The 18,962-nt window shown below is 42.4% G+C and overlaps 3 protein-coding genes across 9 annotated transcripts in view; 1 reads left to right on the top strand and 2 right to left on the bottom strand.

The window, feature by feature from the left end:
* Nucleotides 1–7,264, bottom strand: part of SLC26A1 (solute carrier family 26 member 1) — a 38,199-nt gene extending 30,935 nt beyond the window's left edge. The window contains exons 1-2 of one of the 4 annotated variants that reach the window (XM_015849561.2): nt 7,150–7,264; nt 6,696–6,793 (exon numbers count right to left, since the gene is read on the bottom strand). In XM_015849561.2, the coding sequence (XP_015705047.1) occupies nt 6,696–6,793; nt 7,150–7,157 (106 nt within the window). In that variant the 5' untranslated portion in view covers nt 7,158–7,264. Of the gene's footprint in view, nt 1–6,695; nt 6,794–7,073 lie in introns of those variants that run through there. The other 3 variants (XM_015849560.2, XM_032441180.1, XM_032441186.1) reach the window with 3 other exon arrangements.
* IDUA (alpha-L-iduronidase) overlaps nt 1–10,199 on the top strand; it is a 48,272-nt gene extending 38,073 nt beyond the window's left edge. For 2 of the 4 annotated variants that reach the window (XM_015849571.2, XM_015849572.2), the window contains exons 7-13: nt 706–922; nt 1,500–1,715; nt 2,338–2,459; nt 3,728–3,853; nt 4,486–4,562; nt 5,100–5,200; nt 7,164–10,166. In XM_015849571.2, coding sequence (XP_015705057.1) covers nt 706–922; nt 1,500–1,715; nt 2,338–2,459; nt 3,728–3,853; nt 4,486–4,562; nt 5,100–5,200; nt 7,164–7,264 — 960 coding nt within the window. In that variant the 3' untranslated portion in view covers nt 7,265–10,166. Of the gene's footprint in view, nt 1–705; nt 923–1,499; nt 1,716–2,337; nt 2,460–3,727; nt 3,854–4,485; nt 4,563–5,099; nt 5,201–7,163 lie in introns of all 4 variants that reach the window. The other 2 variants (XM_015849569.2, XM_032441188.1) reach the window with 2 other exon arrangements.
* A 2,227-nt stretch (nt 10,200–12,426) lies between these two features.
* On the bottom strand, nt 12,427–18,103 carry LOC107306404 (purpurin). The gene is made up of 6 exons (XM_015849525.2): nt 17,559–18,103; nt 16,647–16,764; nt 15,539–15,675; nt 14,132–14,244; nt 13,658–13,870; nt 12,427–12,651 (listed from the first exon to the last, which is right to left on the bottom strand). The coding sequence occupies exons 2-6, from the start codon at nt 16,761–16,763 to the stop codon at nt 12,641–12,643; spliced, it is 591 nt and encodes a 196-aa protein (XP_015705011.1). The 5' UTR covers nt 16,764; nt 17,559–18,103; the 3' UTR covers nt 12,427–12,640.
* Nucleotides 18,104–18,962: the final 859 nt, after the last annotated feature.

Here is an 18,962-nt window from a genome sequence, read left to right as displayed (position 1 = left end):
CAGTGTTATGAAGGGATAGAAAAGACAAATCCAGCAGAAAATTAACACTTTGGTAGATAGCAGTAAGAGCCCTGCGTGGTTAAAAGCTCTTATTTGAGAAGCGCAATGAGACCTTCTCTGTTGTTATCCTTCTAAGTACTATTTGATTCCTATACCTAGGCAAAATATGTTAGGCAGAGAGCTTGAGTGCTCTGACAATTTGCAGGAAAATGACAAAATAACCAGTGAAATACTGAATTTATTCCATGTTAGTGACAAATGGGTAAAACTACTTATTGAGAAACAGAATCCAGGAGCAACTTGCAGGCCCAGCTCCCTTTGTAGCCCTTTGTAATGGCTAGAAAGTATCTTTGGAACTGGAATAAATGTTTATTTGAGATGGCAAATCCAGATTACTAATCTTCTGTTCAATCAAGGAATATTATTTGTAGTTCAGACACCAAAGAAATATATTAAGAATTTATGCAGACTACTGGTAACGCTCACTTCAATCTTCTAATCAGCTGAGCTGTGTGAATACTTAAATTTTTCTGTGTTTAAACTTTCACCTCAAAAAATACTCTTCTTCATGAGCTGTGACAAATAGTTTAACTCCTTACACTTTTCTAAATGATAGTGACATGTCTTCCCCATACGCTGTGAAGATTAAAGCAAATAAAGAGATGTGTTTGTTGGATATTTTGCATCCTCTCTGCTGTTTTGCAGGTAATCATCCAGCATCAAAACTTACTAATTGCCAAAGCCAACAACACCATTAACTATACGCTGCTGAGTAATGACAATGCCTTCTTGAGCTACTACCCGCATTTCTTCACACAGCGGACTCTGACAGCACGTTTTCAGATGAATAATACAAAGCCACCTCATGTCCAGATGGTGCGGAAACCAGTGCTGACTGTCATGGGCTTGCTGGCACTACTAGGTATGGTAATCACTGATTAGGAAGCACATTAGTAACCTCATCTACATAGATACTTCGTGCATGAGAGAGATTATTTTGGCTATCTCACCCTAGATAAAAAGCTGGACTTTTTGTACTCAACTGTGATTCTTAAATAAAACAAACTCATTTTCTGTGAGATCAGGACATCTTCCTGACAGCCTGTCATCTCTTTGATTTAATGTAGTGTTTTGTTTATAAATTCTGCAAACCAAACACTTCTTTTTAGTGGACTGGTTCTTCCATTGTGTGCCATCATTTCAGACTGCAAATGACTTTAAGAAATCGTCCCAGCTGTAAGAATCATACAGCATACAAGGTGGAAATCCTAATTCATGGTTGCACACTTAGATATTGTTAGCTGAATTGCTAAGCATAGGACCTGCTGTAGTGTGTGCATGCTTTTCGGTAGCAAAAACCATACACAAGCTTGACTGGCCCTACACCTGGTAGACTAAGCTAGAATATAGCTGAACCTACAGATCCCTCTGTTTTGACCCGTCTTGCATCAGAAGTTGGATTGATTAGTGTGCTTACGGAGTTTTCACATTTTTCAAAGGAGAGAAGCAGATTTTTGCAGAAGTAAGCAGCAGTGAAGGTGAAAGCACTGAAAACAACACCTTTGGTGTCCTGGCATCTGTGCACACTCCAAGTGAGCTGCAGCCCTCAGACAGTTGGCAAGCTACTCTGCTGATGTATTCAAGTGAAGATAACAGGACTTCATCCAATATCAACACCGTCACAGTGAATGCCACCCACTTCCCCAAACTTAGAGGTAAACAGATATCATGTAGGCAATTCTCATAATTGATTGCGAGGACAGAACGTATGCTGAAACATTACTGATGAGCTGCTTTTCCTAGTGAGAGTGAGTTTCATTTGCTAACTCTCTTACTTGTCTTTTGGGCACTCCAGCACTCCCAGACATTCTGAGATACAATGGTGCTCTCTTAGGAAATGTTCTTTACACTTTGCTCCTGCCTTTAATAGCAGTGCAAAAAGTAGCTTTTCAGAAAGCTATTCATCTTGGTGTCCTTAGCTGGGTGATACCGGGCAACAAATTCTCTTATTAGTATCATTCAACATAACGACATGATTACACAATTTATGCAGTTGTCCAACAAATACATGTAGGACCTCTGCAAAAAAAAAAAAAAAAAAAAAAAGAAAAAAAGAAAATAAGTGGGTTTCAATTCTGGGTATGGAATTTGGCAGAGATATGTTACAGGGCCTCATAAGAGTGCTAGCCCTGTTTTTATGACTTTACAGTGGAAGTGACCCCAAACTGGTGAAATCACTTTTGAGAACGTAAGACTTCAACACCTTCTGCTAAATTAATTCATTTTGGTGTTTAAATCCAATTGAAGCATTTACTGTCTTTTATTTGTGTTCTGAAGAGCCAATGTATGTGATGTATTACCTGGACAACCACCAAACCAATCCCTATCTGAAGTGGAAAAAACTAGGAAGCCCTGACTTTCCTTCCCCGGAACAGTTCCAGCAAATAAGGGATGATGAGGTATGACCATGTCTTTGCTTGAAGTATTTTATGTGGTAAGCGCTTGCAAGTTTAATTACAGCTAAAGAACCAAGACCAGCTAAGGTATGGTAAAGGGAGAACGGTTGGACTAGATGATCTTGTAGGTCCTTTCCAACCTTGTGATTCTATGATTCTATGATAAGGTAGTCATAGTTTCCATCTCCTATACGAGTGACTTGCAGCCAAGTGGAGAAATGTAATTCACAGATAACTGACAATTTTGCATTCATTTTATACAAGGGTCTAAATGTATATCACCAGTTTCTTTTCTGTGGCCTGGAGTAAGTTACATGGCCCTCCATGCATTACAGAATGGCCACCCTACCTCAGCAGACAGTTGTAAAGAAAATCCCTCAGTAACAAAAAGCAGCTCCCTGAAGTGTAAATTCAGATGACTCTTCGTGCTCTTCCTTGCATCTCTTAAGGACTCTTGGGAAAGCCTGCAGTTTCTCCTCATCCTCACTAGTTCTTATTCCACTCCACAGGGGACTGACGAATGTCCTTAGATGTCACTAATTCATAAGAAAAGCCATGCCCAGATTGCTTACTGTGTATGTGAATATATAAGAAGTCTGTCAGTTTAGCTTCTCTCATATTGTTCAGCCCTTTGGGTTAAAGTAAGGAGGACCACTTCTACCACTTCTGTGCTCAGAGACAGTAATTGCCTTCTGACCTTGGTATACAGTATTGTGTCTTCTCTTCCTAGTCACTGTACTGCTAAAGTCTTTGGGATCCTATGGGAGTCATAATGCCTACCTTCAGCAAGAAAGCAGAAAGGTTTGAGATCATCTTGGCCCTCTTGTGATACCTAATCCTCAGTGAGCAAGCTGTGTGACTGTTATGACTAGCAATCACTTTCATTGCACACTGGGGATCCATATCAAAGAGATGGAAGGATGGGGAGGGTAATTTGTAAAGACCTGACAGCCTGAAAGGTATTCTTGAGAGGTTATTTAAACAGCCAGACTATGCCCAAAGAACACTGTGGTTTAGTAGGTTGTGGGATGGGATGAACTGTATGTGTTTTGTGAGGAACTGGAAAACAGGCAAGATAGAAAATAGCCTGTGAGACTGGAAAACATTGATGATTATAAGCTGCATGTCAGCACATAAAATACTCATACTCTACTAGAAATTTACAACTCCAAAGTAAATATGCCGTCACTTTACATGGATGTAACAATTAGATATTACGTTCTGTAGTGTTAATGAAAGATTATTCACGGGGCATGTTTTTGGCTCCACAGGACCCAGTGGTAACAGGCCCCTTGCCTTTTCCTGAAAGTGGCACCTTGACACTGAAGCAAGACTTCCCTATTCCATCAGTCTTCTTGATCCACGTCTGTTCAAGACCCAGTTCAGTTCCTGATCAAGTATGTGTTGTATTCTGTCATCACAAGCCAAATTAGGAACTGCTTCCTTCTTAAAATCTCATTAAGGAGGGCTAGACTAGCATTTGGGTCCATTATAGATTAGAAGTACTGTGATACATTCAGTAAATAAGCAGTTATCCTCTCCTTTGATAAACAGGCTATCCAAGGCATAATTCAAGATAAAGCATTTCCACAGAAGTGATAGGAGCCATCACTGCAATAAATGCGAGTTTTACAGATGGTGGGAAAATATAATGCAGTAATGCAGTTTTGTTTTTTTTTTTTAATTATATGATGTGCTGCCAGTTTTGACAACAGCTCCCCAGTTAATAATTTAGAGCTAAAAATAAACTGAAATAATGATGTCTTAGATTAGATATCTGCTTCTGCTTGTTCAGTCCCAAATGATAAAAATGTTCATAGTGGTTCCAGAGTCTCTGAAAGTCTTGCGAAAGTTTTAGAGGTTGGAGATCTCTACACTGCAAAGTCACAGAGCCAGGAATTTTAGTTTGTTTTTTTTCCCCAGTCTTAATGGAAAGAGTTAAACTCAGTAAGGTAGGGTGTGCACAGAACATATGACCTAGCTGTTTGGTTTGTGCAGCTTTCTTACGTGGACATTTGTCTTTAAATAGGTGACTGGTGTTCGTTTCTTCCCTCTCACAAAGGGGCAGGTTGTTGTGCTGTGGGATGATGGCTGTGTAAATTCAAAGTAAGTGACTTATCAGGTAGATACAACCAACATGTGAACTGCTAAGTTGACACTGGTCCTAGAGATTCACTTTTTAATGACTACTTGCTCCTTGAGTGATACTACATTGCATTTCCCTGACAAAATGAAGTGCCAGACTCCCATGCAGTGTTTACAGGGAAAACGTTGTCTGTGCAGGAAGACCTACCTACTACTCATGAGTAGCCAGTGACATTTTCGAGAGGTACTTCTTCAACTTAGCAGACAGGAAGATCCATGATAAAAGTTGCTATATCAGCAGTAAGTGCCTAAGTGGAATCATCCTTAGTGGGTACAGGCTGGAATAGAAAACTTTCTATTTCTTACTACAGCAAGCTGTACTAGAGTAGCAACTCTCTGAAGATGAACTATCAGAAGTGGTCTGAGATAGATCCACTTTTCCTCAGGAAGCAATGACATTGCCAGTCTAGATACTTCAGCTTTGTTTCTGTGATCGAGATCTGATAATTTCACGTATTGTAAGTTATTTTTACTGACTTGTCTAGTTCTCTTTTCTAGGTGTATAAAGACATTTGAAGTTGAGTTCTCACCAAATGGAAAAGTCTACAAGAGGATTAATACCAAAGACACAATATTCACTCTGTATGTCTACAGTCCAGGTAAAGTCATAATACACATATAGTATTATGTGTCATGTTAATAGCTCCACTCATAAATGTCTGAAAATTCAATTAATAAGAACCAAAAATATGTAATTTGATAGTGTACACATTCCCATCACAAATAAGAGCATATCCTTTTCCGTAGAACTGCATACTTTGTAAAAGCCTTATTGTAAAATTTAGCATTTATTGGAAAAAAAAAAAAAAGCAACAGTTATGAGGACATTACTAAGAACATTGCCATGAATAAATTCTTTGTCACAGAAATCAGAATCAGCCAGACAAAGGCCTGGTGTGCTCTCTAGAAGGAAAAACAGCTCCTTCGTCACTATTCCTAGCTGATGTAGAGGCATACAAAAATGAGATCAAAAAAACTTGCTCCACATGACCAGAGTCTGGCATTGTATTGATTGTTTTGGTAGTAGGCTAAAAGCAAGAAAAGTCTGAAGTCTAGGCTCAATCCCACTGGCCTTGAATCAGCTTAAGTGTGTGGCAAATACAGTTTATACAGTCCTCTTGGCATAGGGTGATAGGAGCAAGCAGCTTTGGTTACGCTTGTTTTGCACCAATGAGTTTTGAGGTGTTAAACTGCCCAAGGACTTCACTTCAACACACAGATAGGCGTGATTTCACATCCACCTTTTGAGAAGAGTTGATTGGCATGCATTTATTGCGTTCTGAGCTAGAACATAGAAAGTTTGCACTTCTGCTCTTCTCCTGGTCATCTGTCCTGAGCTTACACCCTTCTATGATTTGACAAGCTATTGAGGTTCCCACTCTTTAAGAACTAAAGATGTCCTTTCATCAGTCAATTTGTTCTAGCTTTCTGAATACCTAACCAATGTGAGATGCATCTCTTTGCTCTTTCCTAGAGCTTTCTTTTCAGATATAACTAGCTGCATAAGTTTTAGATGTTTCACACTAGAAAGAAGTGAAGCTCGTCTTTGCCAACAGATGTCTTGCCTGAAAATGATACTGATAAACTGCAAGTCAGAGAAGCTTTTGCTGGAAATAGAAGCTTATTATAGCCTGGGAAAGTCTTAGTATCAACAGTGGGCACACAATAAAGTTCTAAGTCATGATGTATTATTGCAACAGGAAGGCTGCCCTGGTAACAAAAAACTGTAAATCAATCATGGCTAAGGCAAACCTCTGAGATTAGAATCAGTTATTATCTAGTGCTGCTCATCTGGGGAACGTACCATATTTACTTGTTTGTGTAAAAAAACAAACAACCGACCTTGAAAAAATTCCCAAATCTTTGCAGCTTTTATTGTTATATATTTCACACTCATTATTTCCACTTTTATTTTTATTTTTTTTTTATCTTAAGGAAAAGAAAAAATACTAAAGCTCCGATGTAAGTCAAGTAAATAGATTAGAAAAAGCATTTATATTGTTTGTGAAATCGAAGTCTATTAGTGAAGGCTGGTTTTTTTGTGCTAGATAGAGAATGAAAGCTAACAGAGCTGCAGAACAGCAACTCACATACCTTTGGAGAAAGCCGTCCCACTACTGGAGGTGAACAGAGGGTTTTCAGTCAGCTTGCATAATCGTTGTTGTCCTTTGTTGATCCTGTCCGCATATAACCTGTCCCAAGCACACAACAATAGGCAGAATTCAAGTCAGAAAAAAGGAAAACATTTAGAGATGTCCTAGCCTTCTTCTGTAAGGGCTGCTGGGAAGGCAGTCCTGTGCTGTACTCACACATCCTAATACGAAGAGAGGAAGTGCTCGGTGCTAATGAAAATAAGAACTAGCATTTGGCCCTGAGGATTTTATATGCCTTTTTAGTCGGGCAGGTACAGGTGCACTTATGTAGCGTGCACAACACAATTAACTGCTTCCCCAGTCCATTCCACAAACCTACATTTTATCGAAGTACTGCCTGCTCCACATCCTCCAAGCACCACCGGTGTCAGCCTTTCACATTGACCATTTCTAACCTTTTCATTTGCAGGAAGCTCAGTCTCCGGCTTTTACAGAGTGCGCGCTATTGACTACTGGGGAAAGGCAGGCCTGTCCTCTGTTCCTGTGGAGTATGTTGAAGCTCTCAAGTGACTCTGAAGAGTGGTGCCTGGTTTGTTGACTGAGTGGTGTATGCTTCCTGCAAATGACAACTCCCCAGAAAAGTAAACTCCTCCCAAGCTAAGGGGGGAGTATAGGAAGAATGAAAGCAAGTTAGGAATGCAAGTTAGAAGCAACTGCCCCTATTAACTCTTCAGAGCTCAAAGACAGTGTTATCAAACAACCACTGCTGACAACAATTACAGGACTGGCATTCAGTTTTGTAACCAGAAATTATTATTTGCTATTTTACACCAATCTAATGTGCAGAACAGCTGAATATTTATGAAGACCAAAAACTGCAAAAGGAGCAATCCCATCACTTCACTGTATGAGCGAGGATGGCAGTAAAAGCACAAGGAGTACCTGTCTGAGAGTGAGCTGCCTGTTTCAGCTGCTTGGCTATCTTGACATACCAAGTAATGGAAAAGCACACAGCAACCAGACTTTCACATCCAGATCATGAAGTGAAGGGTCCTGTCTTTCCCACCGTTAATCATACGTGTTCCTGAGGGTTGTTTCAGAGCAATTCCACTGTCTTTAGATGTATGAGGTTCTCACAAAGGAAGTTATTGCCTTTAAGACTACATTGCACCTGCTGCTCTATGCCTTTGCCTAAGTCACCTTCTTGCCTTTGTGGAGGTCTTTGTGTTTGTACAGACCATCCGTTTCTGCCTTTTTAGGGTGAAGACTCAAGCTTCAAAAGTTTCTCTTCCTCTCCATTCCACTCTTACATAATCTCACTTCAGGTAACATCTCTCCCCATTATGTTTCCCTTCTAGAGTTTTATGCTTAGATTGTAAAGGAGCTGCAGCTTGGCTTTGGATTCCCAGGAAAGTTAAAATGCTGGTTCAAGCCTTCTGTGTTACAGCATAACATACAATTGCATTTAACAGAGGACTGCAACTGACAACTAGCCAGGAAACTAATCAAGAACAGTTTGAATTTCCATATTCCAGAAACCACATGCTACAGTGCGTTATTGCTCCAGATAATGAGCTGCAGAACACCTCTGGCTGTCCTTGCAAATGCCAAACACTTTATGCAACAACAAAGTTCCTTGAAATTGCAGGGGTGTTTTTTTTAGTCACCCCTCTTCACAGCCAGCACAGTTTGAACTGTGCCTTTAAAATGCTTGTAGAGGGAAGGATAATGCCAGTGAAAACAGCTGGAGTGTTTTCCATTAGAGGAGCAACTTTGTCACACAAACATCTCCCCTGCTGCTCACTTTGGCTGACGTCAAACACCTCACCAGACTCACAACAAAGCTTGCATTTTTGTTGAAAAACAGACCAAAAAAAAACACCCCAAAAAAACAAAACAAAAGAAACTCCAACAAGTTTGCACAGTAGGAGATAGCTAAACTATCTAAAATGGCCACACATTTACAACATGGGAAAGAAATGTATACAAAAAGTTGGTGTATATCCAGTGAAACTTTCTAGTTACTTGTTCATGTGCTTATACCAAAAGTTAGCCTTAAAAGATCCATTTGATCTCAGAATTCAGGTGAAATATTTCTTTCCTCACTTAAGTTTGACTGAGGAGTGATCGTTACATCCAATCTGCCAATTCCTCACTTATAAAGACTTGCACAGAACAGAAAAAAAACCATCAGGGCCTTCTTAGCTGACAACTTTACCAGTTTCAAAAAAGCATCAGTGAGAAGTTCTGCCAGAATGGGGATAGTAAAAATGCATTTTAACATTGTTACAACTAGATCCAAGTGAAGAATCTGAAAATGAAGGTAAGTAGATCCACTAGTTAAGGTACAGAATTTGCCAGTATGATGTGGAACCACTGAGAAAACAGCTTTTAGAAATAAATTTAAGTATGGATAGTGCATCTGAAGCAGGGAAGATATAGCAGCATGAGAGGACAGTTAACCTTATTAGGACATCGTATTTATGTAGTCTTACTCTGTGATTTCCTGCACGGGCAACTACTGCATGTAGCGGTTGTTTTCAATGCAAGGACTATGCAGTAGTTATAAAAATTGTATTTACAAAAGCAGACCTGAGAATATTGTAGATGCAGGTAGAATCTATTCTGTCAGGTCCAACTTCAGCCACCAACTTCAACTTGAAGATCTGTCACTAGAATCCTCTTTTAGTTCTCCTACACTGAGCATCATCCAAAGTGCGAATGGTGCTTTTTCAAATATTTCACCGGCACTGGCAACATGGAAAACAGTTGACCAAAAATGATGCAGTAACTGTTCAGAAACAAGTTTTACATATTCAGCAAGATTTATTTATTTTTCTACTACTTCTTTGTTGCTTTAGTATAAACTTCCTCCTTTAATCAGTGAGCAAGTCTAAATATCTGTAATAGAGGAGAGAAAGTTTCTAGGCTGGAACTTGTTTCCAGCAACGTATGAACTTGCTGCTCTGGTCTTTTCTGTATTTTAATGACTACAAAATCTGTTACTTAGTACTTGAAACATGAGTTTTCTATGACTGTTTGCCACTGATTGTCTCATAGGGCTTCCAACATAGGGCTTCTTGCTTAATTGTTCATTTCTACCACCTCCTCCTTTACTGGGACAGCAGTTCCCCCAGCACTTTAAGCTTTTATAAGTGCTGGATGTGCATAGTGGTAAGGGGGGAGTAGCAGGTACTCAGTGGTTTTTGTAGCATCTGAGCCAAAGCAGCACTGCAGAGTACCCAGCTAGGTCTTTTGCTGGTTGAGCAATACAAATAAGAAAATCTAATTGCAACCTCAAGATGAGATGGTGTTCTTTTCAACAAGCAAAAGCTTCTGGAATTGTTTTGCGGTTGTTTGTTAAAATGAATACAAAGGAAAAGGCTTTCAAGGGGATACTTTATGTTGTTTAACTGTGTTTTCGTTACCATCTTTTGTGCTACACAATAAAATCAGTTTTTCATCTCTGGTATGAATCCTGTTAAAACAAGATGCAATCACTGTGCTCTGAAAGCTGCTCAGAAGTCTTATGTCAGCAGTTAATTGTGAAGCATTGCTGCTGTTCTCAGGGTACAGGAGACTGACTGGTGTGAGTTCCAACCTTATATAGAACTGAAGTGAGAATGACATCTGACCAAAAAAAATGTCAAGGCTGAAGTAGGGCTTTAGACACATAGATTGTCTCAGCTACAGGTTAGGACACTTCTGTAGGCTAAGGAAAACTAGTTTAACATGTTACGATATTCTACCATCAGATCTCAGGACTTGGTGTGAGGAGGTGCACTGGCATGTGAAGGACAAGATCCTTGCAGCATTCCTCCTGCTGTTGCACAATCTCAGCCTTTCTGCCAGCACCAAAGGACCTTCTGAGGACAAAACAACAGTCCTTTTCATTTATAAACAGCTTTTTCTATTCTCTTGTTAGTGGAAGGTTTGTGCAGAACAGGAATGACTTGGGATCTGTATACCCATTTTGGAGCAAGGAATAATAGACTGATTTCCATCAGCCTGCTGAAACAGCAGGCAAAAGTGTGTCTGCCTATGGACATACACTGAACGTCAGATGTTGAACCCAGTAGAGTGAGAGAACTTTGGTTTGGAGCAGAATACACTTGTTACTGCCTAACTCACTTTACCTAGCCTGTTACAGTCTGAGAATTCAGTGGAGAGAAATAGACGAGCTAATTAGCTCACATCCATGTGTTTATTAACTCATCAGATCATACAGTAAGGGCCTGCAGGTGATCCTGATGTATTCTCTCAGGCTCCTGGCACATGTGTAACTGTGGTATAATCTCCCAGAGTCACCACTGTCCTCCTTGCCTTCCTGGAAGCACAGTCTTTTGTGACATAGGAAGGATTTTACTGCCTAACTCTTACAGACAGACTGTGCCTAGCGCAGTAAGGAGGTGCTTGGCCCTGCATCTGGATTGTGCTTGCTAGAATGCCCACCCACCTTGGTGTGTTATAGCTGCAGATAATTTAAAATCCCACCTCTCTGTGACTGATAGTTTGGTCTGAATGCCTTGGCCAAAGGTCAGGCTCCTTCATCTAGGGGCCTGTGTTGTCTAATCAGCTGTGATACGAGTCCTAAGTTCACAGAACTCCACCCCGATACTTCCTCATGGAACTGATGGACAAGTGGTGAACATAAATTGATTCACTGACCTTGCACTTTGTCCAGCACAAAAGACTGGACTGTATTAACACTCAATAGTCTCTCATCTGCATGGTTTTCCTTTTGCATTATATGCGGCTCTTCTGCTTCTGACCTAAACTTTAGATGGTTCATCATCTTCCTTCCTTTGAAGATAGCTATCCTAGACCACAAAAGCAAGGAACACCTTAATACCATAGTTTCTTTGCTGAGAGGCTTTACAGTGCTTCCTGGGAAAAGAAAGCCTGAGAGATTCCCCTGCATCCTGAGGATCATGTGTCTGGCCCTGGGGAAATGTCTTCTTTAGTTAGCGCTTTGTGTGTTCTTCCTGCAGATACAGTGGATGGTGTTTATGGCTACTGTAAGATAGTGCATGTCACAGAAGCTGTTTTGTGATGTGGTGCTCTGAGGCATTTCTGTATTTCAACCAGGTACCACAGACCTAACACAGGGCTCAGGAGTGAGGGCTGTCCAGCTTGGTATTACCTGTGTCCTTGTGTTGCTGGCAAACTGCAGGGTTCATCATGGTGTGGGGTGTGTTCTGTTCTGGTAGTTTTATTCATAGGAACATTCCAGGTGAATTTGATTGCACTAAGGAATGTGGAAATTGTCAAAAATGCTGAATGCTGATTCAGTTTACCCTTTTTCTACAAGGAGTTGTCTAGATAGATATTATTTTTTGTTCTTTCATCAATGAAAAGCTTGGCCACAAAATGTGCCGGCTATGTACTTCTCAGAGGTACCTGCCTGCCCAGAGACTGCATAGGAAGGCAGTGAGGAGTAAGTTATTTTCTGTGTCATTGGAAACACAAGTACCTGCTCACTTAAAGCAGTGGCCCAGTGCTACGGAAAGAAACGTTTGCTTGGCTTCACTCTAGAGTTGGGGTCTACTCAGAAATACTACTTCTCTATTAATTAGTTCCAGAAATAATGTTAAGACATTACCAGGCAGTGAGGATCAAGCCCTGCTGGCCCTGTGCAGGGCTGTGTCCGCCCACCCTGGTCTCCTGCCTTCCCAGTGAGCTGACCCGCTTCTACTGCTCCCCAGCGGCATGCAACAGGAAGCACTGATAGATGGGTTTTTAAAAAACTTTTATTGACAAATGCCACATTAGGTATTACCTCGAAAATTCAGATACCACTACTGTACTGCACACGGTTTACAAAATCCCCAACATTTTCATGTGTTTTTCAGAGAAAACACACTACTATGATTTATTAGCTGAGTGGCAGCTTCAGTACCAAGAGGTCTGGCTTCTGTGCTCAGGGATAGAATGAGAAATGTACTCTTAGCAGGCTCCTGCAAAGAAAGAAAAGGAAACATCAGCCCGGGTAAGTGAATCTGCCACCAGCCTTAGTCTTTAGTGAAACTGGAGACTACTACTGATTCACAGAACACGATTAGGACAGGTCATGTCACTCTGTACCAGTTCTCCCAACCTTTGCTAGTCCCCAATGACTGAGTTTTATCCCTGTGAACACCTTAGGATGATCCCATGAATATGAAGGGGCAGAGGGCAGGGATGCCCAACCATCCCCATAACCAGGTGTGATGTCAGTGCTTGCTCTACCTTTTCCTGTACAGCAGTGCAGAACACCCAAATCAGGTTCTCTCATCTGGCTTAGTACAGGGCCAATCCCCAGGCAACGTACTATGTGTAAAGGATGGCCACCAAGAAGAGACATTTTTGCACCCTGCATAGCTGTAGAAATTAATCTTCCCACCACACGGACAGCTGGAAGATCAAATTCTGTGGCTCCAGGAAAACAAAAATGTCCTCAAAACAGGCCTTAGATATGCTCTGCTAGTGTGTGTGTGGAGCAGCTGCTAACTCACTGCCAGCAGACACAGCCAGAACTGCTGCTCACAGCCCCTCGCTGCTGCTGTTCAGACAGCACAGAACACAAAATGAGCTAAGGAGAGGAGCATGTCCCTCCTTGGAGGTAGTTCTTCCTCCTTTTCCTCTTGGATGATGCACAAACATGAAGTAAGATGCTGTTACTCAGGTGGCCAAGCCAACCATTTCCAACTATCAGGTTGCTGTACTCCAACCTATCTGATAGGGAGGAGCTGGTCCCCTTTTGTAGTGTGTCAGCATCAGCACACAAGGGGAAACTTAGGGCCGTGGAACAGGGTCTCTACCTGCTGTGGACTTGCCCTTTGCAGCTGTTTTCTTATAAAGTTAAAAACTTATAAGCAATTATAGCTTGGCTCGCTGTGGCTTGGCCACACTGACTGTAGATGTGGTCACCTCCCCCTGCACGCTGCCTGTGCAGCCATTTCTCTGTGAGCTGGCTTGAGGTACCTGACTGCAGCACAGGCTGGAACTGGCCAGACATGCAGATCTCCTCCTGCTTCTGGCGCACGATGCGCTGGATGGCAGGGGGCAGACCACGGGGATTGCGAGAGAAGATCAGGGAGTAGCCATCATCGCAGGAGCCGTCCTCCTTCAGGCTGCGGCAGGCGTAAGTAATGGCATAGTTATCATAGTCGGTGTCAATCACCCAGTAGTTGTCCCCTGAAACGCAGAGCACGTGTTTGTCACTGTAGGCATGGTAGACTGATGGCAGACTGGGCTGTGCAGCAGAGGCCAAGCTTCAGCAGAGGGCTGCACAGCCTCCTGCAAGACTGAGAGTCCCCCACCCCCAGCAGGTCTCCACCTGTGAGGTGAAGAACTGGGGCAGACATAGTGCAGCCTGAGCTGTGGTTCACAAATGCACAAATCCAGGCAGCAGTAAGCTCTAGGCAGCACAGGAAGGAGGCAGGAAGAGGCACTCACCACCACTGGACAGATAGCTCGCCAGGCCCTGGTACGTCATGTACATCTTTGCAGGAGTGGTCGGGTCTGGCACTGTGTACTGAGCAGCCATGTCAGCACAGATTACCCAGAACCTGCAATGAGACCCACAGGACTGATGGTGAGACACTGGGTGAGCCCCACTGAGGACTGGGTGAGCACCAGGCCAGGTTCAGCTCAACAGACACAGCCATACCTACTGCAAAGTTAGTCTGCTATTAAACACAGTGAGTTTGTAGCTCTACCAGTGCCAATGCCTGGCTGCTCTGCTATGGCCCCAGTATCTACAGAGCTGCCATGCTGAGGCTAGGCCAGACTCCAACTCTTCTGCTGGGAGCTAGCTCTACTCTCCTTCCACCTTCCTTGTTCTGTTGGCACAGGGATGCATGGAACAAGCACAGAGAGCCTCTGCTGGCCAAACCAGTCAGAATCCTTCACCCAGACAATGGAGGCCTTGTAACTACCAGGGCAGACAGTCTTCTTTGTCCTCTTCCTCTAATGGCCCTTATTCATACCTGCTTGCTTTGTACCTCCCCACAGTATGGTTCTCCACTCACTTTCCACGGGATGTATTTCCTTGTTATGCTGCCTTTACAGAAAGAAATTCCTGGCAGCCTTTATATCCCACCTTGTCTCTGAAGAGCCCACTCAGGAATCTTCCCACCCAACTGCACGGCATGCCTGCAAAGCTTCCTTCAGACTGCTTCAAATAGCCCAGGGTGCCCTGCTATTAGAACTAAGGTCTGCAGCCACCTACTCTGCTCTCTTACTCATGCAGTATTCAGTAGCTGATGCAGAACAGAACTAGCACTGGCCTGCTGGAAGCCCCAGACTTTTCCACATGCAGAAAGCTATTTAATCCCTACATATACTGTGACCCCTTACAGTAACCATGACTGACAAGCAGAGCTCTTAAGGTTCTTCCCATCTGTCTGTTCAGGCACCATAGTGGTACCCAAGAGCGAACTGAGCATTTTCCTCAGAAGCCAGTTTAAAGCCATGTTGAATGATCAGCAAGAGCAGTGCTTGCTTATGCTCATTTCCTTCCCTTGAACCTCTGTGAAATCAACAATGTTGTGCACTCATCTGCCTGCAGGCTTGCTAGCTCTTTTCTCTTGGCTGCAGTTCACTTAACTGTTTCATATTCAAGACTGGGCTTTATAATTGAACTGGAGCTTATGCAGTTGTTTTTTGATGCATCCAGACCAGAGCCAGGGTGAGAACTAACCCAGACTCAGAAGTCCAACCATTTATGTATTGGCTTGATCAGTCTTGCTTTTTGGACAAAGACAGCCTGGTTGCGTAGTGCACCCAGGACAGATCACCATCCATGCCCCCACCTTGAGTACCTCATAACAGCTGCTGGAGCTAGAAATTAAGAAAGCTCACCCAAAAAGCTTCACCCGGCCCTTGGAAGATGCTGTCATTGTGCCATCTTCCTCAACGGTGTATTCAGCAGAGATGTTATCCTGAAGGAAAAGGCCTTCTGGATCCTTCTTGGCCAAGGCATACCATTTCCCTGCATACTAAATTGAAAGATTATTACTATATAGATTATTTACCACTGCAAGGTTAGCACAAAAGCATTTCTATAAACACAGTGCTCTTCTGGCTACTGATTGCTTTGCCTGTGGAGAATGTAAGCCGTATGGGTACATCCCGAGCAGGTCCTGCTCTGCTGTGTGGTAAACCCTTGTCTCATGCCCTGAGAAATGGGTCTTGCTGCTCTGCATTTCTGTCTGCATTTCCTCTATCATTTGAGACATGCTTGACAAAGTGACTCAACTCTGAGCTTCTCCTGCCCTGTAATGCCTGATGTGAATCCAGTTACTGTTTAGCAACCAGCTGTTCCATGGAAGATGACCATAAAAATAAAGAAATGCAGTCACAAAGACACCAGCAACCTGTCTGGAGTCACCCTGGTGGCTGCTAAGGGCCAAAGCTGGTCTCAAACAGTGCCAAGGGTCTACCCTGCAGAGCAGGAGGTGATACAGAGAGGAAATGATGTGCTGGGGCAGACAAGCAACTGGGCAGGGTGTGGGAGGAGTGAGATTAAGAAAATTCCTAAAAAAACCCACGGAGTTTTCACGAGTGCAAAAGCAATATCTAGTAAAATGAAATAAGATGTAAGCAGGTCAGTGAAAGGCAGAAAAGTCCTCAGAAGTTAACACTGCCCATGAAAACAATGTCCATGGGAAAACCAGGGAAAGCTGAATTTAGCTGTGTTAAATTTGATTGAGGTCTGAGCTGAATTTCAGCCTACAAAGGCTGGGTGTAACAGTGTGACATCCCTGACTTGTGGGGCCAGCTTTTCCATAACACTCAGGAGGTTAAGCAGTAACAAGGCAAGCAAACTGTAGAAGCAGCATTTGAGAGACAGTGTGTGAAAGAAGTTAACTTCTTGGTGAGGAACCCGTTTAGCAACCTTTAAGTTGGAAAACGAGTTCATATAGTAAATCTTCTTCACACATACTCAAGATGAAGTAACCATAATTACCCTTTTTGGATCAAAATTATCTTTCACGGAGAAAGAGTCCACTGCACAGGTCTGAGCTAGGCTATATTCAACCGTGGAGAAGATTGATGCCAGGAAAACGTATTGTGCATATTTCATTCTGCAAGACAAAAGCAAATGTGCAGAGGTTTATTTCATGCAATAAATGTGGATAGCTAATGCTATGCCTACAGAAATATCCTGCTATATTTATAGCTCCTAATTTTAAAGATAGTTTTCTTCAACATTCAGTACTCTACTGTTTTGTGCATTGAGAAACTTGGGTCATTGTGGTGCCTGATTCCAGCCAAGTCTCCATTGGCAATTGCTTTGCAAGAGAATTTTGCTTGACAGTAGTAGCACTGCAGAGAATAACAGTCTGATGAATTCTGGCATAGCATTGTAGGATGGAAAGATGTTATTTCAGAGTGTCCATGTCACGCTGAAAACAGCAAAGCTGTGTTCATTATGACCAACTCTTGTCAGTGAATCAGGGTCCTCCTAGAAAAATACCTTCTAGGATTGTTTAACCTTACATCATTTCCCCTAAAAACATAACAAAGAGTACTCCATTTCTAGAAGCTTGATCTGCTGTGAAAGCACAGCTACCAGATGGCTATGGATGTATTAATTTCCCACTCTCACCTGTACTTCTGTATATTTGTTCTGCACACTTTGGAAAGGGAGAACAACTACACATACTTTCTTGCAGAGTACTTGATCCTGAGTACCTGTTCTCATGCCCAGAAAAAAACACAGCTACCTGTAGCTTACCTTCAGCATCCAAACACAGCTACCAACCCAACCCACGTCTTCCAGACACCCCAGCAGCTACTCTGTTCCCTGCTGTGCAAGCTGCTCTTTCCTACTGCAAGATCTGCTGATCTGTCCCACCTCTGCTGAATAGACACCTACCTGTTGGATAGAGGTGCTGGAGATCCCTGAGACTACTCTGCTTCAGTCTTTGGGCTGCAGTCAGCAGGAGGGTTTTGTGTCAATCGCCCTCCAGCTGCCTTTAAATAACGAATCTGCAAAGTCACTAATTGGTTATTTTTGCTCGTGTGCCTGAATAAAACACTTAATCTGGATAATCCATTATGTAAAAACCAACTGTAATCCTCACACTGGTGTGTCTGACTGCTATCCTAATACAAACACAGCTTTTACATAATGGAAAAAAGCTGTCCAGAAAGCTAATAACTTTGCTGATGTGATTGTACCACACCTTTGTCTCATTGAGGTCTTCCTGCTTCTTACACGTGTTAGGAGAATAAGCACTGAGTGTTAATCACAAACTCATGGACCATACATATTCATCTGCACAGGCACGTGTTCGTGTTTGATTACTTGCTTGGAGAAGTTATATTTTTAGCACTTCCAATATCTGCATTATCAAATGAAGATGATCTGTCCAGGAGTAGACAGACATTATGCATTGTCTGCTAAAATGAAACCCTCTAAGAAAAAAAAAATTAAAATTAAAATTTAAAAAAATTAAAAAAAAAAAAAATAAGGATTTTGCCTGTATAAATCTAACAGTCCTCAGTTCTCCTGTGCAGTAGAACATCTTTATACATTTCCTTACCAGTTTTTCTTGTCAACATTTCCAGTTATAAAAGTGCTGTGGCTCTCTCCTTCTCTCCTTCCCGAAATGTTCTTCCTCAAAGCCTTCCATGGGGATGCAACAGGAAACAACAGCAAAAGAGGCAGAAATGACTAGGAAAAAAAGTTGATGGTAGAAAGTGCCTTGCCCTTCCAGGTGAGCAGCATGGAATTGTCTTTCAGTGTTTGCTTTATGTGCAGAACCTTTGCAGGCACAGGCACTAAAACAAAAGACTTTGGATTAAACAAAAATTGACTTTGAAGCCAATCAGTGTCAGTGCTGTGGTCAGGGTGAGAGTGTGGGAATACATGGCTAAAAAACAGTCCTTGGGTGGGTAGGAACTCATGCAGAAGCATTCTCAGTGAAATGTTCCTTTCATGGCTCTAAACATCACTACCAAATCTCTACGAGATCCCTGCCTCAGTTGGGCACACATAGGTAATGCTGGCAGCCACCCATACAGCATCCATAGGCACTACTGAAACGTCTGCTGGAGACTGCCCTACTACATTTTCAGACATTGCCCTTCCCACAGAATAGTGACAAAGGTTTTGTCTTCTGCCAGTGAGGTGGGAGGCCTGCTTGGCAAGCTGCTCAGTAGAACATGGAGATGCTAAAACTGCTGACTTTTAGCAGCGTCTTGGGCAAGTTCACTGGGGGCTGCTGCATACCTAAAACTTGCTCCTGGTTCAGCAGCCATCTGAGTTTCATATCAT

The sequence above is a fragment of the Coturnix japonica genome, chromosome Z (genome assembly GCF_001577835.2).
Source record: "Coturnix japonica isolate 7356 chromosome Z, Coturnix japonica 2.1, whole genome shotgun sequence".
Taxonomy (NCBI): Eukaryota; Metazoa; Chordata; class Aves; order Galliformes; family Phasianidae; genus Coturnix; species Coturnix japonica.
The sequence above is the reverse complement of the archived record's forward strand: the minus strand, read 5'-3'. Positions and strand labels throughout refer to the sequence as shown.

Excerpts from the sequence above, each read along its gene's own strand:
- LOC107306404 (XM_015849525.2), bottom strand. The coding sequence starts at position 16,763 with ATGAAATATGCACAATACGTTTTCCTGGCATCAATCTTCTCCACGGTT. Across the intron at positions 15,676-16,646 it reads ATAATTTTGATCCAAAAAGG|TATGCAGGGAAATGGTATGC; the intron begins GTAATTATGGTT and ends CTTTCAATTTAG. Across the intron at positions 14,245-15,538 it reads GGCCGGGTGAAGCTTTTTGG|GTTCTGGGTAATCTGTGCTG; the intron begins GTGAGCTTTCTT and ends GTCTCATTGCAG.